The sequence below is a fragment of the Oxyura jamaicensis genome, chromosome 1, assembly GCF_011077185.1.
Source record: "Oxyura jamaicensis isolate SHBP4307 breed ruddy duck chromosome 1, BPBGC_Ojam_1.0, whole genome shotgun sequence".
NCBI lineage: Eukaryota > Metazoa > Chordata > Aves > Anseriformes > Anatidae > Oxyura > Oxyura jamaicensis.
This window is the reverse complement of record NC_048893.1, coordinates 35,324,806-35,352,276: the sequence shown is the minus strand read 5'-3', so window position 1 is coordinate 35,352,276 and position 27,471 is coordinate 35,324,806. Positions and strand designations below refer to the sequence as shown.

At 37.8% G+C, this 27,471-nt stretch overlaps 1 protein-coding gene across 1 annotated transcript; it reads right to left on the bottom strand.

The window, feature by feature from the left end:
* XPOT (exportin for tRNA) lies at nt 1-27,226 on the bottom strand. Its single transcript, XM_035333909.1, has 25 exons — nt 27,067-27,226; nt 24,498-24,634; nt 22,590-22,672; nt 21,558-21,614; nt 19,889-19,958; nt 18,625-18,843; nt 17,874-18,058; nt 17,328-17,496; nt 15,752-15,988; nt 15,384-15,422; nt 11,925-11,987; nt 10,863-10,987; nt 9,834-9,978; nt 9,556-9,675; nt 9,293-9,387; nt 8,466-8,535; nt 7,799-8,037; nt 6,988-7,273; nt 5,257-5,446; nt 3,898-4,014; nt 3,699-3,814; nt 3,136-3,183; nt 2,242-2,313; nt 1,116-1,172; nt 1-589 (listed from the first exon to the last, which is right to left on the bottom strand). Exons 2-25 carry the CDS (start codon nt 24,555-24,557, stop codon nt 563-565), a joined length of 2,889 nt encoding a protein of 962 aa, XP_035189800.1. The 5' UTR covers nt 24,558-24,634; nt 27,067-27,226; the 3' UTR covers nt 1-562.
* Nucleotides 27,227-27,471: the final 245 nt, after the last annotated feature.

Genomic DNA, 27,471 nt, shown 5'->3' with positions numbered 1-27,471 from the left:
TACTTTTAAATGAAATCATTTATTAAACCAATCTGTTTTATAGGAGGTATATATATATATTTTATCATTAAGACAACTTCAATGAAATGACTATCTACAAAAATGACTTTGATTGTTTTATTTTCATGTCACCATACATGAACAGATGGATTTTATGTCTTATGAAAACATTTTACTCAGTATCAAAAATGTACACATTTTAATAACCATTTCTATGGTCTGAAGGGATTTTTACATTTGATTTCAAAAATAAGTGTCATTTTATTGCCGTACATGTTACAGCTTAAGCTTAAATCATCCTATACATAATAAAAGTGTTGTGTAGATATACGGGCAATTTTTCCATGGTGTCACATACCTTCATTTTCAAGACACAGAGGTGGGGCATTTGCATTTTTCTTTTCTTTTTTAAGCAAAGGCTAAAATATGTACTGATGTGAGCACAAAGCAACAGTTTTTAAGAACAAAACCAGTTTTAATGGCACAAGAGTTAGCATTTTTATAAATTAACAGCCAGAGTTCTTGATTATGGAAACAGATACATGAGATTCCAGTCCTTTCCTCAGGGCTTTGCTCTCTGGAAGAATACCTGTCAAAATTTATTAAAAGAAACAAAAATAATAAGGAAAAGGAATACAAATTTAAGACATGGCATGTTTGTGATGTAAGATAATTGGACAAAGCTCATTTTCTACTTTAACCTAACAAACCATGAGTTACAAGGACGTGATTTGTGCTATTTGGTTGCATTTACACCCTCAGAAATGACACATTCTCTATGATTACAGTATAACTTTATTTTGTTATTTCCACTATTAAGTAACATAAGCCACAAGAATACCAAGCTACTTAGGAAATGGCAATGCACAAAGCATAAGCGCAATTTTACAGATGTAGTTTGTTGTTACTGCTCCTTCTTTCATGTAACAGCTTAGAGATAATATAACTGCTGCTGCTGCTTAGAGGTTCACTATAACTAAAAGCTTATAAGTAATTTTAGTTTCATGTTAGGACATTCTATATTTCAGTTTTAATTCAGGTGTGTGCCATGAATGAATTGTGTGTCAATGTTCAAACAGTATTAAAAATGATCTAATGAAAAAAAAACCTTTTACCTTTAAGTAGTTTTTAAAAACTTTAGCATCAGGCTGCTGAAGTGCTTGACAGAATTCCTGTAAGAGAGAAGAATGAAATACTAAGTAAAGGAAGCACAAGACAACCTGACATGTATTAGGAGCACATAAAATATCTTTTATGTATAGCCATTGATCTTAGTTTGTATTTTTCTTAATGTGTAACCAAAGAAAAACATGTTATGGATAAAAAAAAGTTGTAAAAACTGCATTCTAGGATGAGAAAAGCTGTATTGTCAAATATAGGATCTGAAGTTCACTTCTAGAAGAATAGACAGAAGCAAGGACTACAGTCAAGAAGATTCTAAACATTTAACTTTTCTAGTAAGTTTTGGTGGCTTTGACATTAATACTTCAGGCAAACACTTGCACTTTAGTATTATTTCACACAAACACACAAAGTGAATCTAGATTACAGCAGAACATGTCTGCCACTTCTGAAAGTTACAATCTTAGACCAGAAAAAAACACTGGGACAAACAACAGGTAATACTTGATCCTTACATATATTTAACACCACTTGAAAGTTCTACAGTTTAGGAGACATTTATACACATCACAAAACTTAAAGCAAGCCTGATTACTACAGTACCCAAATTAATTGCAATTTTAAAATCTCAGTATACAACTAACATTTTCTTCACAGCAATGCTTACCATATGGCTAGCAATGCTTAACGTTGAGACTATGGACAAGCGTAAAGTGTCACTTTTGACAATCCTCTGATACTATAAAATAAACACACAAAACCCACACCTGTTTTGGTGTAGTATGTTATTTTGACAGTAGAGCCAGTGCTGTGGCTCAGCAATGAATACAGCCTTTACTACCACACTTAGTATACATTCAACATCCTTCATTGTTTTACTTTTGAGTTGTTATTGTAAGGTTATTGTAAGTTGCCTGATACTCAAGTACAAGTTTATTTGTACTGAATTAGGAAGATGACTTTTTTGCAAGGTACTCTTGCAAGGTACTCCAATATGCAGTATCAGAATAATTTTTACTGAGGGCTAGTAGGAGGTTAGCTTTGTCAGTATACATTTTATTCCCATATAAAATTGGTGCATGTTAACAGTTTTCCGAATGTTCTTTAGGGACTTCCTACCTGAATTATCTCAGGAGCTACTTGCAAAGAAGGCAAATACTCTTGCTGAAGATATTGAATGCATTCAGGACCCTAAAGAAAAGCAGCACACAATTTGTTCAAGAATATTTTTTTTATATTATCATGGGAAGTCCCAACCCTATACTGCATGGTACAGAAGAGTTTTAAAACAGATGGTCTATACGGCTATTTTACAGAGAAGCTACGTGTATCAAACACCAAGCATTCACATTATTCTCAAATGTTATCAAATAAAAAGAATTATCTTAATGTTGGCTTCAAGGATTCAACTGCATTTTGGTATCTTTTGTTACACAGAAGAATGCACTGAAAATTGCACTGAAATAAGATTTACAATAGAGTCAGTTTGTGACATGTCAATTGTAAAAGTCAGTTAAAAAAGAAGGTCCCAGGTGGAGAAAAAGGAACACAAACTGTAAGATCTCTTCAACACAATCTCCTCTCTGCAAGTTTGTTAACTTCTCATAATTTTAGTGTAGCTGTGATTTCAACTTACATTAGACAGAGAGAAGTTAGCCAGCAAGTTAAAGGGTTTAGCAGTAACATGAACACAGAAACTGCTTGGTTTCCCATCTCTAATCACTCTTGCATGTTAGCTAAAGTACTACATTGAAAAGTATAAGGCCTATTGATCACTTAAACACAGCAACAATCGAGTGATTGGACTTTTCTCCCTTAATTAAGGAGTCAATATTTTGCAGTAAATTATCAAGACGCCTAAGTACTGGATACACAGCATTATATTCATCCTATTCATTTATATAAAAGTAGAATAGAAATTAATCTAAATAAGTATCTGACTTCTAGAAATTACTGAAAACATTAGAAAGAAACCTGCAAGAGTTACTCCCTGTAAAGTACTCTGAGGCTTACCCTTTTGAGATGAATCGTCTTTAATGTCACTGCACATTCTGATAAAGCCTGTAATGTAATGCATAACATCAGACTGTTCAATTAGTCTACTGGTTAAGTATTTACATCCAAAGATCCTAAAGTCAGTCCCAAAACACGGGCTAGTTTATGCCACTGTTCCCTTCTTTTCCCTCACCCAAGACCAACTGAGCCTCAATCAAATTTTACTTCCAATTTTTGTTCCTCTCTAACCAGAAAGTTATTTGTCACAGCTGAACCCTAAACAAACTGAGGAAGGGCTACCTGTTTGTTCACTTTCAATGAGTGTTAGTTTGCAGGTAATACAGGTCAATGTTAAATACTCAAACCTGTAATTCTCTAGCAGGATTTTGAGCATAGGTGAACTACAGAATACAGTGCCACAACATGTAAAAACTAACCATACAAGTACCCCGTTAAGAAAAAATAAGGTATTTGCTCTGTAAGACAAGACAACCGCTAATACCAAGAGGCCATTATTTTTTTCCCCTTCAGTCTGGCACAAGGCAATGAGAGTAAAAGGTAAAACAAACTGTGATACATACCAATACTGTCTGGGCATCTGCTAAGTCAAACGTTTGCTTCAAAGGTGCTAAGAAACATGCAGGTACAATGTGCTTGTAGACAAAGTCTGCAAAACCTACTGGTCCATCTTTACCTCCTGAAAAGAGAGATAACATTTCATGTTCTACTGTTGCTTCACAGACAGAAACAGCTGCAAAGGAATTATGGAAAGAATCTTACCCCAAAGCTCCACCAACTTCGAAAGAATAATAAAACAAGTCTTCTGTGCAATAGGATCTGGGTAATCCACTGCTCCTTGAATGACAGTAAACAACACACGCTCCACATTCTCTGCACCTTAAACAAATTAAAGGGAGCTTGTCATTTAAACCTGCAACCTAGGAGTTTCTGTACTATTGCACAATTTTTTATTTTTATTTTTTTAAAGAATACTGACCTGGAAGATATGTTTCAACTTCAAAATAGCCTTTTTTGCACAAATTTCAAATATTTTTGGAAAGTTTCCCCTACGATGCAAGACAACTCTTATTTAGGTTATTTACTTACTTATTTTCAAAGTTTGGAGATGCTTTCCCCCCCATTCTGGCCTTTAACACACTTAAAGGTGAGGGGGGACCTTGATCTACTTAGAAGTAAGTTTCCTCCTCTTGACCCAAACATGACAGTTAAGTAAAACTCAGCAGCACCCAAGTAATTCACTTATCTTCCAATACATGGCAAGGTGATTTTTTTTAACATAGTTCAAACTTCTGTGATGCTTTCATGCTTATTTCTGTTCGATTCCTGTAACATTTATTGGCCTATTACAACTACCAAAATGCCTCTTTCAAGAAAGCCCTTACTACTACTTAACACCATCCTTTCCTTTTCCATAGGTATTACAAGCATTTTAGGATGGGGGGAGGAAATCTGAGCTCTAACTACCAGATGAGTTTCTTTAAAGTTTTTCAAATCCCTTCCTTTTTTTGATGGAATGCAGACCAAGAGAATTACTTAGTAAAGAATCAAGACACTGGACATCTGGCTTTGAATTCCTGTTATGAAAGAAGAATTAATTTGCATTTCAGAAAGCCTGTTAAGTACATATTTAGTAAGTCATGATACATTTTAGCATAGTTGTTAAGATCAGGTGATAGTAATAAAAATTACAGAAGTCACTGATGTGCATTTCTGAAAACAAGCAACATAGAATGAAAACTGGGAGTTGTGAATGTCCTTGCCAAGCAGTTTGAACACTGCCATCTGTTTTTAAATTATTTTCTAGAGGAAAATATTGTTTGATCTCTGATTCACAAATCAAATATGATAACACATGATGATGCACAAAGCATTCTTATAAACACAGTTGTCATACTCAAGCTGAAAAAAAAAATCAGTAGGAAGAATATGCCTACTATAGCTGGATTTTACAAACCCAAATTCTTGCTTAAACAGGTAAGTGTAATACTGTATTTGCATCGGTCCATTCTATCTTAACATAGCTAATAGTACTTGGCAGGAACTAGGCTTGTGATTTTAGCAGACAAAACTTAGATGAGAACAACCACAGTGCCATCCTCAAGAAACTGAACTACTTACCTTGATTAGCTATGACTTCACTCATTCCACTCCCAGTTACTGTCTGCAGAAAAGCAAAGTAACTCCTCCGTAACATTTGTTTTTCTAAAGCAGCAGACTGGTCATTTTCTTCTGCTGGAAGGAGCAACACTTCAAAAATCGCATGAAGTAGTGGCATAAACATCTGTTGCAGAAAAGGTGAAACCTGTGTCTGTGGAGATTGGAAGAAAATATGAGCTCAAGCAGTTACAGAAACTGACACTTGGAACTTAAAACTTCATGGCTTGTTACAATTCTCAGCTTTGATTCACTTTCAAAGTTAATATTGTTGTGTACCAAGTACACACAGCAAAAAAAGTCACATCAGGGTCACCATATTATTGCATCTTGACTTATGTGCCACCTACTTCATGTCTTCTGTACAAAAATAGCTAGTCTCAACTAGTCTCATGCTGAGTAGGAACAGAAGCTTTTGCCACATTTCTCATCCTTCTGTTCAGGCAGACTATTTTTAAGTCCCCAAAAAGGTGGGCTATTGTAAAGTCACTGTAGTTACAGCAAAGTGTACCTCTAAGATGTTAAAACCAACAGCAGACCACATTTTTCAGTACTGAAAGAAAGTTCACCTCATCTGAAAAACTATTGCCATTACAGAACAAACTTGTCATTTACGTCCTACCTGAAGTCAGAAATACATATGGGCACTACAGTAGCTGAACACTAACGACTTGAAAGCTGAAGAATTCCTTGGGGTTGCTATTAAGCCATACTCCAGTGTTCCCTAAAGGCACAACTCAAATGTTAATTTCCTAATATTTGAACAAATTACAGTAAAGAGGAGAGCGAAGGTAAGATCTCAAAATCCAGGTGGGCCTAATGAAGGTAGAATCTTTATTTTAACATAATGTAATAAAAAAATAGTACACAGTACCATAGAAAGTTAAGCATTACACCTGAACTTGGTATTCATCCAGTCTTGCTCCTGCATTTTTAATACCTTCTTCACCTTAGACTACTATTAAATATCTTGATTTGCTGTCAGCACAATTTGTAAAAAGGACTAGAGTAATTAAAGTCTTCTCTAATCTCTCAAATACTTGATTTTTTCAGAAATTCCTTCTCCCTACTCTGTAGATATATACTCCAAAGAAGGACCCAGATGCCAGATTTACACAGGTGTATTATGGCTTTGTTTTACTCCTCACAAAACACATTTCTTCTGTTTATGAGTTTAAATTTTGTGTTCTGCTGAAAGACTTATTTATTAGCTTTGCATTTGAACTGTTGAAATTAGGACTAGGTAACTCCCAAAAGGCTGCAACTTCAAGAAATGTTGCTAGATAAATTGATGGTCCCAGTCTCAACACACATCTCATACCTCAACCTCTGTCCGAATTTGTTGATCTATTTTGAATAATAATGCATTAAGCCTCAGTGTACATTTTGGGCAACAGAACTGCACTGAGGTCTTGTAAATAATTTGTGTCTATAAAAAAATTGTGCTGGAAGTAATAACACAAAAAAATCAGAAACAACATAAAATATTGAGACTAATCAAAGAAAAACACTTAATTACTGTGAGTCTAGCAATGCACGCCAGTGGTTGAAGACTGTTTACTACCAAGAGTCATAGAAATATACATTATTATTAAATGTGAAGCAAGGTTCTGACACGCATCACCTCTTTTCTGGTTCCACAAAAATATCTATTCATCAATAGTTGGACCCCAGAAAGTTTATGCAATATCATACCTTAAATTTTGCTGTTATTTGGTTTATAAGAGGAATGAATTCCTGAAGATCTTTTGCTTCACAATCTTTAAGCATGTGTTCAGAGGCAGAAGGAATGAATGGAAGAACTTCTTCCTCTAGGCAAATAATCATGCGGTGGAGGAAAGTGCGGACACCGCTTCTCAGAACTTCCTTTTGTAATGGACAACTGAGAGCCGGCAAAAATGTTTGTAAGCAGTCCAGATATACCTCAGAGCAGCCACATTGTTTTACCGTTTGCTTATTGCTGAAAGCCTTGCTGGTTCGGCTGTAAAAGCAATACACCAAGTTTTATATAAGCTCATGTTCTATGTAACAGAGAAGCAATAATACTGAGAACAACGCATGCTTTAAAACCCATACACTAGACTAAGATATTACATTTTGTGAAACGGGAGCCAAACACCAGAAGAAACAATTATTTGATATGAGGTAAGTATGCTTTGGCAGCTTTTGGAGAATTAAATTCTAACAAATCACAATGAACATATGATTAGAACAGCTCTAGACAATTATTTGAAGAAACTATTTCATAAGGAAGGGAATAGATGCTGCTGGTTCATTATAAAGGTGCTCAATATTCTCTATCTACATCCTTAACAGTCTTCTTTAAGTGGACTTAACTCATTTTCTGGGCTACTATAAGAGATTCTACAGCCACTAGAGATTTTCTAGGTCAATACAACACAGGTAGAAACTCAGACCCTCCTCCCAATAAATGCTTTCATTTAAATTCTTTAAAATAAATTCACTTTTACTTAAATCAGAAACACACGCATTGTGCAGCACCTACCTAGCAAACCCAACAGCATGATTGAGGCAGTCAGCCAGTGCCATCTGTCTGTCCTCATCCTGTGCCATCATCAGCTTTTCTAACAATACTTTGAACTTCTCCATCAGTGGAGTCAACAAATTCCTCATTAGAGCCTGTTTTCTTTCTGCAGAGTATTCACTGTTAACTATTAATACTCCAGCTGTTTCATAAATGAAAAGTTGATCATCACTGCTTAACAGAGCTTGGTAACCATTTTCCTAAAACAGAAGATAACAGGCATAATTCACTGTGTCCTCTATCAAAATCACTCTTTCTTTAATCACACTTTTCTTTAATCCCTACAGTACAGTTACAATACTTTATTTATTTCTTTTACTACCTAGGCAGAAGTGTAAAGCAGAGGCGAAACATAGTTGAAGGAACAAAAATGTTTATACAATTCAAACAACATTCTATTTACTTTTCTTTTGCCTATACATCCAGAAATGAAAAAAAAAAAAAAAGTAAGATTCTTAAAGTTAGGTTCAAATGTAAACATGCAAGTCATCCCCTCTCCCCCCAAAATCCAAGACAATTATTTGTGCTTAAATGTTTGTGTACTAAGATCACAATTCGGTATGTATTTAGGCACGTTGATGAATAAGCACGAGCCTTATTTATTACAAAAAATGCTGTAAGTACTCACAGGAGGAGAAAGTTCCAGAAGGTCTTGTATTCTATTCAGAACATCTTCAATAAAGGGATTCATTTGTTTACTGAAGTAAAACAAGAGTATATGACACTAATTAGAAGCATGTGTGTTTTTACAAAATTGCTGTCATTTTCCTTAAGGTGTAAAGCTTGACATTAAACCACCTTCCTAATACAGAACATCCCTTTAAGTATTAGAGCACAGTTTTAGAAAAACCTGGGTTCCGGATACAGTGCTTGTGGTGGACCAAATAAATATGTGGTACAGCTGAAAAATAAGCATTTTTTCTCTCCCTCATTCTTTAAAAATATGCATAAACAGCATCACTCATCTGAGTGAAGTATTTTCATTAACAGTTAAAAAACAAAAAACAAAAAACCAGAACCCTTCTGAAATCTGTTCCATCTTGGAGCTTCTCGTGCCTCTATATTCAAACATGTCTGTGAAGTAAGACCAACAGTATGGGGCTATCTGAAGGGCTCCAACAGCCTGAGAAAACTCCACCAAGTATAAATTTTGTAAATATTCAGATCACTCTCATCTGTGCTTACTGAGGGGAAAAAAAAGGCAGACATCTATACTGTTGATCAGTTTTAACATCTAATCAAAATAGGCTAAGTATATATGTATTCACGTTCTTCTGTGACAAATTTGTCCACTAACTTGGTGTTACAGAGTAGGATTACTCTGTTAGAGCACTGCATTTAGAGCACAGCATTCCATTTAAAGCCCTGCCTATTTCAGTGACAGCTGTGATGCACCAATTTTACCAACATAAACCTTCTGCACAATTTGAATACACGTATAGCAGCTTTACTCACTTAAGAGACTTGACAAATCTGGAAAAAAGGTAAGCTGTTCGACTTCGTACTTTTGGACTTGTATGGCGAAGACCACGGTGATCTAAAAATGCCATCTGCAATCAAGAAAAGTATTTCAGCTTACACGGTGGGGAAAAGTAATAATTTTAAAAATTAAGAAAGCCAGCATCTTTAGCGATGTGCAGAAAAGAAGAAAAATTCTTAAAATATGAGAAAACTTATCTACACTTACTAGTTGAATATGTAAATTAGGATAAACTTACTAGAACAGTTGGAATGTGCTGTGGTTCAACAGCAAAGAATTTTTCATATCTAACCACTGTTTCAAAGAATTCCAGGGTCACTGATGTATGCTGATAGGCACTAACGCCAGAAGTCACTAGCTACAAAGAGAAGAATTAGCAAGTTAGTACTTTACCCACTTATAGCATCAAAATAGTACAATGCAGTTGAAATGCTGGTAATTAATGTATATAATTTGAACTGAAATGTTTCAGTCTTTATTAGTGTTTTAAATAGCTCCCACATCACACGTGCTTACCGTTCTCATCATATCTTGCAAAGCCGTAGCTTTTGTAACATCACCAGAGAAGTGAGCACCATGAGATACGGGAAGAGCCTCAGCCAACATATACAACAGCCTTATCGCTACCTCTACTTCCATAAATCGTGTAGTCTGCCAATTTCTAGAGAAAGAATACGAAAATCACATTAGTCAGAGATTGTGAAATAATCACAGTTCTACCACATTAAAATATTGTTTTGAATATTCAGACACATGGCATAAAAAGAATAGATTCAGGTAAGAAAATAAATACTCTAAGACCTAGGCAGTATTTCAGGATGCTTCTGAAGACCTTATCCACAGATGTAACACCTCTCCATCAGGGTGCTCACAGTTTTCTTTGACTACTTTCAACTTAAAAGCTACAGATTTTTCCAAAGTGTTTCTTTAGGCACAAAAATCTACTTTGATGTGTCAACAAGGCATTCACCTTCACTTAGGGAGGGCTCACTAAAAAGCAAGGCACAAGGAAGGCACTGATGACACTAGATTTTGATTTGCATACACAGCCGTCCACCTAGCCAGGCACCTAGCTTATTTACATGCATAGTTCTCGAGATTGGTTCTGTTCTTTTTGTAAGAATTAAAAACCTTCACTGTTGTTTCTTTTCTGTATCCAACTTTGTTTTTCTGCTAGCAATAGTATTCAAAATAATTTTCCATATCTCATTAGCATTTCCTGGCAGTGTAAAGTGAACACTTGTCCAAACGGATGTCATGTAGGTCTAAATGACAAAGATGAAGAGACACCCCCAGGAGAAAAAAAAAAAATAGCTACCATTTAAGGTTTCAGAAGAAAGCTGCTTCTTTCTAAGAAGCTGAGTAAAAGATTTTTTAACATGAAGTTACACAAGGTCACACAGAGAGTTGCAACTAGTTTATTCTATCAACAGGTTTTGCCTTGCTACATCACGCTCATGTTTAGTGCAAACCCTGAGAGTAAGAAGGGCAAGAAAGCTAACAGAATTGTATTCATGTAAAGAAGTTAAAAACCAAAATTCTTACTGAAGTGTAGTGTTAAAGACTCTGCGGACAGATGCCAACAATAACTCTGGTGAGACCTGAGCAAGTCTGTCCAGCAATAGCTTCAATTGCTTTCTGTACTCCACAAACATTGCTTCATCTTCACCCTACAAAACATTCACGTCAGTTAAGTACATATTTGCACGTTTAAATACATCCAGAACCGTTTTAGACAATTGCACCTAGAACAAAAATGTGTACATACACGAACAGCACATCACGCTCTGAAAATTCAATAATGCTCTTGCAACATAACAGCTGGCTCATTTATTGTCTGGTTGCAATATGTTGAGATCCATTGCATTCAGTCCAGAACACACTAAAAAGGCTTTCCAAACTGAAAGCTAGCCAAAAAGTATAAGAAAGAAAATGCTCCTGGCAAAGCATTATTGACCTGTTTCTTGAAAATTGACTCATTCCTCATAAAGATGTTCTTTTTCAGCATCTTAGTTTTAAAATTGACAGAAACAGGAATCTATGTTAATCTCTAAGACCATCGCTCTCAACAGCCCAGAGCAAAATGCCTAACACATTCAATCATTACTGCTGGCTGGCATGGGCAGAAAGTGAAATCAAAGAAATTCCTCCTTTTAGGCTATTTTTGCAGGGGTTTGGCCTCCTCCACTCAAAGTAGGTCAAGTAGTATCTCTGAAGTGTTTCATTACACAACTTTTCTCAAATCTTTTTGCGTGACAGCAGAAACGTGCAAACTCTGAAAAACACGCAAGCTCTGAACAAGCCAGCTCAACAGCTATGTTTAGCTAACAGCGCAGTCCTATTTACTTAGGAATAGTTCTGTACAAATGCAGCCAGAATTACTCTGTTAACTAAACTGGCTTGAACATCCTTTTACTATGTTGTTTTATCTTATGCAGATCTCAGGTTAAAAAAAAATAAGCTTTCCACACAGGAAAAAAATCAGTCCTACAGACCTTTGCTTTCTACTTTCACATCCTTAGCATATGAAAAATAGGATTTTTAAAACATGACAAAGTTTTACTACATGTAATTTAAGTTTCATTTGCTTGTTTATTTACACAATACCTCATTTTCAAAGTTATATTCTTCATCGTATGTCAACTTCTTCATAACAGCCAACATGATTGCCTAAGATAAAGAAGAAAACAGAACTAAGGGTAAAAGCAGAAAAGTGGTAAGAAGCAACAGCTAAAATCCTACAGCAAAGAAAAACATTAAGGCAAACATCAAAATATTTGTAAGCATTTAAATCCCCTTTTAATTATTATTTTCTGAGGTTTAACAGTATTAACAATCCATATTAGAACAGATTCTATCCAGAAAATACCATTCCAGATGAACAGTATGCATGACTTTGAGCTCTGTCTAACAGTATTATCTGGCTTTATTTCCTGCTTGTATTCCATGATGTTCAGTTCACAATGAAAACAACAATTAGAGATGACTGAACTGGGCAGAGGAAACTAAACAGGATGTCAGAGATCATATTTTAAAGAGGTAGGTCAGCTCAGACATCAAATCGCATTCTCTAATACCTCACCATCTCCGAAAGGTGGTTATTTATTTATTGCCAGGTTAACAATCTGAATTGGTTCAGCAAAGGATTCAACAACAGCCAGGACCAGCAAACAAGAATACGAAAAGCAAAACCTTTTCCACAGTAGCAAGTTGTTAGATCAGTCCAAGTGCTAATTTGTAAATTCATTTTAGCAGGGACTGTCTGCAAGTCCTAAAACAGGAATAAAGACTTGATCTCGTCTCTACTGGAGTTTCAAATGCTAAATGTATCACTTTGATGTTACAGAGCATTTATTATTGCATGTTTTAGAACTTTTGATATAATGTTTAAAATAGAGTACTCAACTCCATTCATGTTCTCCAGGATGGAGAAAAACTGGACAACAGACTGACACAGCTAGCTAAAACAGATGTTTAAAAATCTGTTATAATTTAATATTCACTTTAGTTTAAGAGTTTGTTCTGGGGAGCCTACAAAAATAGGTACTAGATCTAAACATTCCAAATGAACAGAAGGCTATCCCAGATAATGAAAACTGAGTCGGAGGCAGACTTTTCTTTATGTTTATTACAACAACAGTGTTAGAAATCTGAGAGAATATTCAGTAGCAACAGGTAATTGGGCAGGACATTTCCACGCTGCTTACACATGGAGTGGACTCACTAAATGTTAGAGAAGACCCAGTAGAATTACAACAGATATTTGATCAGTGTTACAGAGCACCTGATCCCCATTCCTAATACCAGGTTAAAAGAACTTGCCCCCCCATTTATTAAGTTCTGTAGCTGACAGTTTTTTATTTCAACTACAGAAAATGAAAACTGTGATCACATCTGCAACGATTTAAATAGTGTTTTGCTATTCTCTTCCACTAATCGAGGTTCTAAATGTAGGTACCCATTAAAGTCATGTAAGCAATAAAGAAGAAAGGTAAATAAAATAATAATAATAATAAACTTTTGATGAATTAATCATGATGTTTTTCTTTTTAAGTGCAAAAAACTTAAGTTCTTTAACACCAAAACAGGCTGGTAAATTAAACTTAGGTTAGTGAAATGAAATTCTTGGTGATCTTGCATAAACAGGCATTTGCAATAGTTTGAGGAAGAACATTGTCACATGGTAAGAATGTGGTCAGGCTTTCTATTGAAACCAAGTGTCTGCATCATATGTAAGCGTTCTCTGCTTCTCTGCAGGAAGTAAAATTAAAGAAATAAAAGAATTACAAAATCTCAGCATGATATGCTTGTAGCCAGAAATGCCTAGAAACAGCTGTCATTTTAAGAATTAAAGATATCATCCTGCAGATGAGAAAAAACTTTGCAACTTCAAAAGGCACAATAAACATGATTCCCTTTCCTCCCATTCATATAATGCACAAGTTGAAAGTGGTAACTTCTTAGGTGCAAAATTTTAAAGGAATGCTGCTAAGCATGTGATTTAAAGCTTGGTAAGAAAGTCAGCCAAAAGACTTAAGACTGTTTCAAAATTTTCTTATTATGAATTGGATGAAAGAAGAAAGATTGGTACAATTGCTTCTCAGTTAAACACAAATCCTCAAGAAGTGCTCAGTAAACTTAGGAAAATTAGAACTGGAAGTTCTTCAGTACAAAAGCAAGTTCAACATAATCACAGTTCTGGACAGCAACACATTCAAATTTTCAGTGCGTTAATGTGTGCTGCAGTAGTAATTTGGTTTGAACAGAAGAAAGTATCAAAAATAAAAGACTCAGTAATACTACCAAACTTAGGTTACCTCATCCACTTTAAACAAACATTAAACAAAACCAGATCCAGATCATCTGGACACTATCCAAACTCAAATGTTAATGTTAGAACAGCTCAGTTTTCTTTGTAAAGGAAAAGGAAAAGGAATCACAGCTGTCAGCTATATGAGCTTACAGAGGATCTGCACCAGCCTAGCCAATAACATTTAAATTGGTACATCCACATTGGTGCAGAAGTGTCATAGGGAAGAAAAAAAAAATTTAACTGTGCTGAAAAAATAAACAGGTAAGTTTACTACTTCCAAAACTGGACACAAAGTTATTTATTAATTCTAGTGACTAATGTATAAACTTAAGCTTATTGCATATCTTAATGTAATGCTTAGCGCGTAGCTGCTCATCCTAAGGACAAGTGTTATATTTGAATAGCAGCTTCTTTCATAAGTTTAACTTCTGATATCATCAAGCGCTGAATTTTATGACAAATTTTCTCTGGATAGAAAATGACAGGAGAAAATGTCTTCTATCTTGGTTTAAGACCATTCTATCAATAACCTGTCCAGGAGTACACCCAGATAGGCTTAAGGTACTGAGGACCCTTGGGAAGACCAGCACTTAAATAGCTTTCATCTTTATGTACAATTCAACATAGGCTTACTAATTAAAGAAACAATTGCAGGTATTGAGTGGAAGATTGAACATATTGTCCTTACTTTTAATTATTGTCATATGAATCACAGAATGGACAGGGTTGGAAGGGACCTCTCAAGCTCATTTAAGCCAACCCCCTGCCAAACAGGGTCACCTAGAGCATGTTGTGCAGAATGGCATCCAGGTGGGTTTTGAATATCTCCAGAGGAGACTCCACAACCTCTCTGGGCAACCTATGCCAGTGCTGTCACCCTCACAGTAAAGAAGTGCCCCCTCATATTCAGCCAGAACCTCCTGGGCTTCAGTTTGTGCCTGTTGCCTCTCATCCTATTGCAGGGCGTGACTGAAAAGAGACCAGCTCCATCCTCTTGACAGCCTCCCCTCAGATAATTATACATAAATGAGGTGTCCCCTCACTCTTCTCTTTTCCTGCTGGCAACACTCTTCTGAATGCGGCCCAGGATACTGTTGGCCTTCTTGGCAACAAGGGCACATTGCTGACTCATGGTCAGCCTGGACATTTGAAGGCATACATATAATACGTCATTTGTTTCAACAAAATGACAAGTTCTCACACAAAGTGTTTTTGCAATAAGAAGCCTTTGTAAAAAGAAGGTCAACACTTACCTCTACATTAGCTTTTTGTTGGTCTGAAAGTGCAGAAAGCTACAAAAGAAATTTCAAGTGTTACTTTTTGTATTGTAACTCCTTTATTACTGTCCAGTAGCAAAAGGCAGGTTTGCTTTTTGCATTCTTTATAAACAGCCATATGATCTGCAACCCTCCTGTCCATTATTGCAAGATTTAGCACAGTTCCTATGGATTTCTAAACAAAACTACGTAAGCAGTATGCTCACAGCCAGTGAACATACTGAATACTAGTTAGTCAAAAGGTTATAAATCAGCTTAAAAAAATATTAGCTTCATATATTCCCACAAAATCAAAGTAAATAATACATCAAAAATGACGTTAAATTGAAGCCAGACATATTTACTTGTTTCAAGATGTGAAGGTAGTCGTAACAAAAGCCGATGATATTAGATGAGATGTCATCATCTTCATGAATGAGCAGCTGCAACATTAGGGACACTTTTGCTTCAATAGCTTGCAGAGTATCTTGAGCACTCTTCATATCACCATTTTTTATCAGTTTAGTCCAACTAGTTATTAACGCTTGCCCCATTCCATTGACCAGCTTTGAAAATCTGGCCAGAAAATCCACATCATCTTCCTGTAAGAAAATGTATCTGATTAAAAATACTACCAGAGCTCAGGTTTAAATGGCCTGAGCTTACCGATGGTACTACCCACATTTAGTATGCAGTAGAAGTAAAAGCAACATTTGACTCCCAGATGGAAAGTATAATTATCTGGTTTGTTTTCTCTGGAGATTAAAGAGAAAAGGAAAAGCAATGCTAGAGATCTGGCTGCCCTCCATTATATAAAAGTAGTTTGCTCATCTCTTCAAATTAGCTTGTTTCACTTTTTGCTTTACATCAAGAAGCTGGCTAGCAGGTTCAGAATAAAAGAGGAAGCACATACCTACCATAAATTTTAGTCTGTATAAGAGGAAAAACTTTATAGGAAAACTTCAAAGAATTAACAGCTGCACCTCACTTCAGAAATACTGATAACAAGCAACAGTCAGTACTGCCTGTAAAAGTGAGTGATTATTTAATATTTATGGCTTGCTTTTGCAGAAATACATTGATCGCAATTGAGAAACACTGCTAGATCAGTCATCCCAAAGAGATGCTTTAATCCCTGTCAGAGCTGCACAAATGCAGAGCAATAACAAGTCTCTCTGAAAGACTGAGATCTTCAGAGGTTTTTAGAGAAATGACTCCTGACTTGACGAATGCATATTTTTTTGGTTTCTAAAAGGAACACACATTGGATGCAGACTTCACAATAGAGAAAACTGCCTTGCAATCCAAGAACTAAGGACTAGTTCCTCTTTCTCCATAGCACATAGCAAACAGTTATTCCTGAAGTACTATAACCTCATGGGGAATATGTATTTGGTTGGTAGGTTTATTTTTCCAGCTCCCAGATAAGAATTTCAAGCCTCATGTCTGACAGTACAGGCATGCGTAACACACGACCTAAAAAAGTTAGACTAATGTCTTGCACTAAAAACTTCTGCCTTGGCTATATTCTTAAAATGCCTTGGCATTACAGAGTCATTCAAATGCCTATCCATTACAGAGTCATTCAGAATGGAAGATACAAGGCAACAAGTCACAGAAGCAGCATAAACAGTATGCACAACACACTTCAGGAGAGGAATAGGAGTTACAGAATACCTTCTAGAACAACAGCAACAAAAACACCTCACACTGAAGGCAAACAAAATGCAGTGACTGTACTTTAAATGAGTAAGGTACATTAATAACCAGCTGTTAATTGAAGTATGAGAAAAGTGCAACAAGTGTTTAACATTGACAGAGGAGCACAGCTAATTCTCCCTATATTTGTGGACTAAGTTTGACAGTTTTCTGTTAAGATGCTTATTTAAGAACTGCCTGAAACCTATGGCTCCTTCCTATTGTAAAAGCAATTTTACAAACCTGATCAATACTGAAGAGGCCAGCAGACTGTAATACTTGACATAAAGATTCAACCAATTTTGTTTTATCAATTGGGTCCATTCCCTTATTTACAATTTCAAACAAACAATCACAAGCTTCTTCCCGGAGAACTTCCACAGACATGTGACCTAGCAGCATATTTATAAACCTTTGGAAAAAAAAAGAAGTTTATATATAAAAGTACAAAGTAGCATCATATAGAAATTTTGTATTATTTGTGTGAATATTTAAAAATGTTTTATTAAAAAGAAACCATTATAAAGTCTTTTGTTCTGACTAAACCCAGCATTTTATACATTTTAAGGACAACCCAGCAAACTCTGCCGCATCTATTTTTACCATTATATCTGTTTGGCTTGCCAAGTCAATTGCTCTTCAGAAACAAAAGACCCAAACATTTATATGAAATTAAAGTCTCTATTCAAAGACAAGTTTTAATGTAGTTCCATAGAAATACAGACAACATACTAGCAAGTTTAGTACTACCTCCTCTCCCCCCAAAGGAATTCCATCAAAAAGCCTTACCTTTCATTAGCTATCAGGCTCAAATCTATCCAGGATACATAAGCTCCAACTACTTCAAGGCACTGGCATGTCAACTCTGAGTTATTATACTGATAGTTTTGTAAGATTTGGTACCATGACTCCACCAAACTTGGAATGCACTGTTCCCTCATAGTATCTTTTAATAAAGTGTTCCTACGAGCCTCCTATCAACACAGGAAACAGAATAAATCAATCCTGTCATAGATTAGCTGCATTTTTTTTTAATTAGTAGCATTTTTGCAAACTCTGTGTCAGAACTAGATAAACAACTCAAATCAAAAGCCCCCAAAGAGCATTTTTTTTGTAAGGAAAAAAAGAATACCCTAACTCCCCTCCCTACCCCCTTTTCTTTTTTCTACCACAATGCCAAAACACTGTAGAAAGGCAAAGTAGAAAGAAGTCTTCTAGATGATTAATGGACTTTTGATGTTAGGACTCCATCAAAAACACAGTAGTAGAAATTAACATTATAAAATGAGTCAGTCTAACATTATGTTGGCTAACTCTGCTCCTCACTTTTTGTTTGCTTGCTCTTCAAGCAAAAAATGCATTAACTGAGAAGTATGAAATCAAAAAAAGCATTAAACAACATATGGCTTTGGATCTCAACCACCTCATGTCTCTAAGGCAGAGTTGCCATAGGAAAAAGAAAAATTCTCTGTATGTCTTCTGCTGCAATTAAGAATTTTTTGAGCTTCAAAACAAATATTAACATGAAGTAATAACTTGCCTCTGATGTATGAACAACATCCCGGTCTACCAGCTCAGCGTCAACAGCCATCAGGATTCTGAGGTACATATCCACACCTCGTGGATTAAGGTCAACTACTGATAGAATATCAAAAAAAAACTTGGGCCATTTTGTGAGATATTCAGTAACAAAAAGCAATGCAAAGACTTGTGCAGCTTTGTTGCGAATAAAAGTCTTCTCAGGCTGCGGATTCAGCATCTGGTAGAAAAAACGTATTTTATTTGTAAATTGTTACTGAATTTGAGAAAAAATCAGATATGCCTGTTGATCTCTGTACAGCGGTTAAGGTACTACTTTCCTAAAAGTAAATGTCTTCATTTCTTGTTTGAAGTAAACAAGTACTTCTAGAAAACAAGTTACGGTCCTCAGGTAGCTAGCTTTGCCCAAGTTAGATGTCTGTAAGAATAGCAAGGAGTTCTAGATCTCCATTCTTCAGGGGAAAAATGGAATCTGTCACTACCAATTTTTCTCTCCCTCCTTCCCCCCGCTTCATTGGAACAGCTTGCCACAAAGAGAAAATAAAAGTAACCCATTTCACAATGACCAGTTCAACCTGTATTTTATTCAATTTCTTAATGTTCAGATCTCCACAAATAAAGCTACTATATTAATTTGAAATTAGAATGATATTGGAATGAGAGCCAGATAACGGCAGGTATAGGCAAAGACTTGCATCAGCTCACTCCCCAGTTCTGCAGATTCCAAACTCTGGGGTCCAATTGATACTGTAACTTCAGCTGTTAGATACTGTTAGTAACTCAGTCCATAAAAAGAGTAGTCAACACACTACCACAGCATTACCAGAGCAGGTGATAACAGCAGTCACATCTTTTCATTTACGAACACCTGCCAGCATTCTAAGCAGACAGGACACAGGCCAGGAGCATTGTGAAAACACAATTACCACTTCTGTTCTAGACACTCAAGAACATCAGGAATCTAGATTACACCTCTTTAAAGGGAAACTTTAAATTCTCCTTATTTCACACACAATAGTAAAACTGCAATCATTATCTGATATAAGAATTTTATATTTAGTATTAAGTTCAAGCACAGACTTCCTTACAACATATAATTTAAAAAAATCTAAAAAAAATAGCATCTTAAATATTTTTTTACTGTCACATACTGTATATCTTCAGGAATATATTTTTAAACTCAAATGACAGATTAGACATTTAGCCTGCACTGAATGCACTATGCTAGCCTATCGTGCAAAACTGCTGTAAAGTAACACACTTACCTGGGCTTGCAGCCATGTTATAAGCGTTTCCCTAATTAGCTGCTGCTGGACTTCAGTAAGTTCAGAGTATCTGAAACAAAGCATAATGAGATCAAAATATGTCTGCTTCATGGAAAGTGCAACATTCAGTAAAGCAAAAACCAGTTTAATAAGTATGCTACACATTAGTGTAAATGTAAGGTTCCTAGAAAAAGGAATTTACACAGCTATTAACGGATTAAAAATCTGAATAAAAGAGGTATTATAATAAGGAAAAACATCTTGCCCTTATTAATGCCTGGACATATCATTTTTAATACCTCCTTTATCAGAGTAGGAGCTTGAAATTTTGCAGGAAGTCTGCCCTTCTACAAGGGACAGGAGTTATGACCCTGATATAAACACACCCTTGACTGTAAGCCATGGGGAGAAGGAATAACATTTGTATATGCTCAAATTTGATTACTACGCTATTTGAAGATGCTGACGGTAGTGATCACAAGGAAGTCCTTCACTGATCTGACCCTACAGGATGTTGATTATCACATATGTCACAACAAGAAGAGCAAAGTAAACAAGGAATTCTGCTTTGCATCATACACAAGTCTTGGCAGAATTCTACGTTATAACCAGCCCAACTCAAATACTACCCACACATATTCCTTCTGAGGACTAGGCAAGTTGAGAAGACTCTTCCTGCCATTTCTTCTCCAGGGTGCTATAGCTCTGGTACACCCCCTGACAGGAAAGACTGCTGAATGCAATCTCAGTGTTCCTGTTAAAGTATCTAGTCATTAAGGAGAAGAAAAAAGCAACCCCCCTGAAAACACTCAGCAAAAAAATAAGACGCAGGAAAACAAGAGAAAACACTGCAAGAAGCAGATGACAGAAGTGACGCATGCAGACGAAGGCAGACAATGAGGTAAGGCCAAGTTAATAAAATCTCAAAAAGATAAGTCTTTAATTTTTGCTCTAACATGTAATTGTGAACCTCAGCTGCACTATACATCTTATTTCTATCTGAAGCCTGGCCCACATGTTCAGCGTATTGCAACCAGCCACACCGATATCCAAGAGGCAGACACCTCTGCCATGATGCTGAAGCCCAGACACCAAAGGAGCCCCAAGTATGAAATAAGTGCAGTTCCACACAACTAAACTTTCAATGTTTCAAATTATTTTGTCCTAAAATTACGAAGCTACAGAAACACTGCACAGTGAAAACACTACTTTCTCACAACATCTCTGCCACGCTTATTGCATGAATAAGGCTTTGTCTGGAGTCCAGGATTCTGTACTGAGTAAGGCTGCTGTTTGCAGGACTTAAACTTTTTTTTTTTTTTTGTAAAAATTAATGAGTGTGGACTAAGGCTTAAAGGGCAATGCTAAGTAAGCTTCATTCCACACTTGGTGATCGGGTCTGTGTTGGGCCATACGTAGGCACTGGAGTAACTAGGCAGAGCATGCTGCTAAGAGACCAGCTACTTCTCTCCCAGGAAAAGCTGAAGGAATACAAGAAGTCCTGTGGGATGAATTAAGCTCATCAACCACACTGAGGTAATGGTTTGCAGAATAAAGGTTCTAAAAGCTTTTATTCAGGAACAACACCCCATTTTAAGTTTATTTGCAAGCAGAACAAAAAGAACATCAAAATAGCATTCTGTGGTTGCTATCAAGAAAGATTACTAACTTGAACTTAATTTGATGTTCCAGAACTTGAAAGCAAAAGAACTTGATGTGATCATCACTAGAAGAGAAGACAAAATTCTGTTAGATGTGGCAGTATGTTATACTTCTCTATGAAGAACAAAATTCCTCATATATTACAACCAGGTGGTGCCTCTGGCAATTCAAGAGCTACCGTGCACTAAAGAAAAAGTCTATGCAAAACCAGCAAATACTCTAGCAATGCATTTGAAAAAAAAAAGGGCAACTAATATTGATATTCCCTCTTATAACTTTTTTTTTATATTCACCAGTTTATCATGCTATCTGTTTGGTATTGAACATAAACCACAATACGTATTGCATCCTGCCTTCAAAAAAACTGAAAATTTTATCAGTGTATTTTGGTAAACAGAGACTACACATTGCTGTTTTTCAAATATTGCATGGTTTTGTTAATCACTGTATACTCTGCTGGAGCCTGAAAAGCCTTAAAGAATCTTTTGAAAAAAAGCATTCACTATAAATCACTGATATTATTTAGGAGAGTTACATCCCTGAGCTTCCTTCCAACTTGCATTATTGTATGACACAGCAACTACCTATTATTTGAGATCCAAATACACAACTTCATACAAAAATGGGGGTGATTACACTTTGCATCTTGAAAAATAGGTGGTGAGGCACTGTTCCTAAGCTTAGAATATAAAGCCTATATTCTCACAACTGGACAGTTTCAGCACTCCTCCCCTCCCCAGAACTGAATGGGGATGCATTCAATGAGCTTGAATACATTTTTTTTTTGCCCTGGATTTCATAACGCAGCAGTCTTTGAGCTACCAAATTAAAATTGAGTTTTATTTATACGTTACTCTTCCTTGAAAGACATTATATGGAAATCACAGATTAATAGTGATACTAAGAGTGGCATGAAGACCATATTAATGTTCAGCAATTTACAGTTTGCTAATTATGCTGTAAAGCTAAAAAAAACCCACACCCCAAAGACCCAAACGTATTAGTAATGAAAATAAGCAACGATTCTTATCCACATTACCTGTATATGCTCTGAGCTAATGCTTCTGCGCAGACTTGCCAAGCATCCTGAGATATCTTGAGCTGCTCAAAGTAGGCTAGTGCCTGCAAATATTCAAGTAAGAACCAATGAAAAAGCCAAAAACACACACACACACAAAGCAAACAAACAAACAAAAACCACAGCAAGACATCTTATTCACACTTGGACACACATTTAAACACCTCTCCTTCAAAAAAACACAAACAGGATTTGGAAGGAGGTTTTTATGTGGCTTCCTCATTACCACAACACAAGCGTTTCTCCAACTGTTAACCCTACAGGTACCTACCCCCACTGTACGTTCAATACAAAGGTTTCTATTACTTCTATATATAAAGGTCAGATGCACAGAACTGGTGAGGTTAAAGGGGATTTCTGGTGATAGTCCAGTCCAACTTGCCTGCTGAAAGCAGGGTCAGCTAGGAGGACCTTGTCCACTTGTGTTTTAAATACAACTTTCAAGGGTAGAAGTTCAAGTCCAAGTTAAAAATTTAGGTTTTTCACTGAAAACAACTCACTGTTTTTGTTGCACAGCTTTGGTTGCATTCTGCATCTCAAGCAGCAATCAAACACAGTCATTCACTGACCACCTGACAATCAGTTTACGAACCTATTAAAGAGACTGGAAAGAACTGTCTACTTCAGCCTAATTGTAGACACCCAAGTTGTTAATCAGACCTTCTAAGAACCTATGGAAAATAGTTAACTTGATCTAATTGCTTTAAGACTTAGTGTGACTTGCTATACAAAAGAGTAAAATAATCTTTGAAACAGATTTGATTGACACGTTATTTTAAGCCAATGAAGGCTTGTCTTTCAAGCTTATTTTTCCACTAACATAACTGTTTACATTCAACAAAGTGATTATTCAGGGACTTGAATTAAGTTCTTAAAACAAGAGTTCATTGTAGACAGCACTGGCCATGTCCTTATACTGAACAGCTTTAATAGTTGATGTTTGAGATGCGCTTTATGTACAGTTCCTTTTTGCACGAATAAAAAGATTTGTCACCGTTTAGTACGAAATATTTGAGAACTATGCAGATTGCATTGTTTAAATGTCAATGAATTTGTAAGCTTCAAATTCTATAGCGACATTCTGTTAACAAAACTTTAAAGCTTGGCTATATCCCTCTTTTCAGGACGGACAAACACCCACAATAAACATATTTAACAAGCTGCTTAGCAATACCAGGATGCAGTAAACTACATCTGTAACTGCCTTACAGTTCTGGGATTTGTTTTGTGAACACCAGAAGATATTAAGTATCCACATTTCTGAACGATTTTACTGAATGTCATCCTGTATGCAGCAATGAGTAAGCAGAACCCTTTACTCATTAAATAGTTACAGTAATGCCTTTCCACATCAGCATCTCTCTTATCATGTAACTGTTACCACTTACCATGATTATTTTCCTAAGTTACTCTAAGCTTCACCACAGTTTAAAAACTGATGTTTCATTACAAGACACTGAAGGTAGGCAATCCATTCAAACAACAATAACAACAATAACAATAATAAAACCACACAAAAAAAACAATCCCCACCTAAGAATTAAAGGGCAATTTTAAGCAACTCTTTGTTTCCAGTGGTTGCTTTTCATTCTGTGGGAACCTGCACAGGGTACTGTGCAACAGGTACAGATAATTGAAAGGACTGGAAAAGCCAGAGCCCAGAGAAATAAATTCTGTACACATTAACTGTAACTTCACAGAGTTGGAAACAACTCCTTCAGCTTACATGCATGCCTGCAACATGACAGTTTGCACATGCCACCACAACCCCTGTGTGCTGGTTAACCAGATAACAATCAAGAAAGTATTAGACTTTTCAGTGAAGCAACACCCCAAATCATTAGAGAGATACGCAAGTTAATTACATACTCTTTGTCTGAAGTCTGCATCAGCATTTGGGTTTAGCCCCAAAAGGGCTTGTTCATCCATCTCTACTGCTATACAATTTGTTTCCTACTCCTACTAACAGGTTTGCCCACTTCTTCTAGAGGAAGGCCTACGATCATCTGAAAATAGAGAAAGAGATTTTATTTGCTCAGCACAGCAATAAAAAATAAACACAGGACAGCAGCAACCACAGACATTTGTGCACAAATCTCAGACACCCAGTATGGATTCCACCACAGCATGAGCATGCATTTTTCCAATACAGGTAACAAAATTCAAACTCCTCTAATCACCCTTTGATAACAGAAGTGCCATAAGGTGAACTATTTAAATGAAAGGCTTCAACTTAAATCTCAAGCACGCGAAGACTCAGCATGATATGACATAAGCATAAATCATCTACTTAAATGATACACAACACTATTTTTTACCCCACAAGCTTAGCAACTGCAAAAATAAGCTTCTCTACTCATCTCTAAAATATTGTTAAGATGCTTCATATAGCCATTTGTAAAGTATTTCCCCTGGGGAACAAAACCATTAGGAGGTCTTTCTTCTAAAGCAAAGGCACGCTGGAGAAGTGTCATAGACATTAACCGCAGAACACCTCATACTGAGCTGTTAACAAAGCTGCCTGCTCCTGCTAATGGGTGCTAATTTACTAGTGATGATTTTTATTTAGAAATTTCAGTGTAAAACTAACAAGCTAGCTGGACAAATGTTCTAGAGATTGTGTCTCTGCAAGCTGTTCTGTAATGCTCTGGATAAAACACAGTGGATTAAAAAAAGTCTCTGTCAAATACGCAGATGCTGTTAGACAGCAAGAGGGGACAAAAATCCACCTAGCCATCAAAAAAAAATTCCCACGTGGTAACATCATTAATCAGGCCTGAAGCAAGGCCTCGTTATGTAAGCACGTAGGAGGTAGGGGAAAGGAAGAGAGACAAGAGGAAGAGAGGAAACACAAAGTAACTGTGGTCTGAAACTGCCTCCATGCCTGTAGGTAGAATTTCCGATTTCTTAGCATGACGTGCCCGGGGGACGCTCTGCCGTGCGCCCTCCCCCCTGAAGAAAGGTGGCACAGTGACAGCGAGCACGCCTGGAAGGGAAAGCCCAGCATTTAGTGTGACATGGGACAGGCACTTCTATAAAAGCCATCACAGAACCTATGGTAACTAAATGCATCACGAAAGGCAATTTAATACCCAAAATTAAGCGGGCGCGCACACAAAAATGCAGGTTGTGGCAGCACAGAAACCAGAAAGTCTGGAACAAAGCAATGACTCGTGGCAAAACGAGCTCTGCACACTGCCTTACGACACGGAGCAACCCCACGCGGGGTCAAAACCTTCAGGGATTAAAGCTGCTCTGCTGAGGCTTCTCCCTCTGCGTCCCCAGCTTGTTTTCCCCACAACCAGAACAGCCAGACGAGGGGGGGAAAAAAGTAAAACGCTGTAGGAAAAAATGTTTTTTTGGACAGCACCTTTCAGATGGGGCCTGGTCCCCAGTTACACAAGTAGAACTGTTCCAACTTACACAAGCATATTTCTGGCATATTTTCCCACTGATATCACTTGATCCTTTGCCCAAAAAATAGGAATTTTCTACAAACAGGTGACAGGTTCTGCTATTAAAAATAACCTGGCTCAAAATGTGTTCTCTTCACATGTTTAGCTAACAGCAAGGCCAGGCGGTCCTGCTAGCCTCATATATGCTACGTGAGCATATTTAAAATTTGATCCTCTACCAAATATCCTTCCCTAAGAGTTTTAGACGGACTAGCCCACTCCAGAGGACAACTTATAAGACAGCTTTCTGAAAAGGCTCGTTCAAATACCCTAACAGAACAGCTTCTTGTGGTACCTGGGTTTAGCTCAGCAAGTCACCTTTCCTGCACAGACGTATTTTACTAACAAGTTACGCTTCAAAAGCAAGGCCTGGCTGCAATTTTAAGCGAGTCTGCAAAACCAATTGAAATAGACACCCAGCTGTAACGCCAAGTATGCCGTTAAAGGCAGTTTTGTCTGTAAATGGCGTTCACCGCTAACGTTAAAAGTTAACACACAGCTGGGCAGAAGGCAGTGCCAAAACACAGGGGTGTTTTTTGCTGCTGCTGTTTGCCCGTGCCCCGTGATGGGTGGCTGAGATCCTAACGCAGCCAGAAGGGTGCGGGTCGTCAGCAGCAAAGTCACACAGGTGCACGTCTCACTAACTGGGGAGGGAAATGGGGACAGGAGATATCCTCATCCTCAATGCCTATGAAAGCCCTTGGTCAGAGGCTGCTTTCGCACAGGAACGGGGGGCAGACCCCGCCGCGGCTCCACGCAGGGGGGGCAGGGCAGGCCGCCCGCCCGGGCAGCGCTACCCAGGGGCCTAGCGGTGACAGCGCCTCACAGGCGGGACCGCGGGCCCCCTCGCAGCCCCGCCGGGCACAGCAGGCGCCGTGCCCGCTGCTTTACCCCCCTCGGACCGACCGAGCGCGGCCCCCCCGACCCCTGCGGCACCTCCCCGGGGAGCGGCGAGGCCCCGGCCCGCCCCCCCCCACCGTTACCTTCCCGGTCACTGCGCCATGGCCGCGGCCGCTCCCGCCCCGCAGCTCCGGGGCCGCCAAGAGCATAGGGAGCGGGCAGGGCCGGGCCGGGCCGCGCCGCCTCGGCTGGCGGCGGGAGGAGGAGGAGGAGGGGGAGGAAGACGCCCAAGGGGAGGCGCCGCGGCCCTCACGCGTCCGGGAAGAGGTGCCCCCGCCCCTCAGCGGTACAGCAGGACTACAGCTCCCAGCGTGCCCCGCGGCAAGCCGGTCGGCAGACACAGCTGGCCGCGCCGCGGGGCACGCTGGGAGTTGTAGTCCCGGCCCGAAGCACCCTGGGAGAGGTAGTCCCGCCGCGCGGTGGGGTACGTGTTACATGGCAGGTTACCGGCCGTGAGGGGGGGGAGCCGGGCACGGCACGGCCGCACG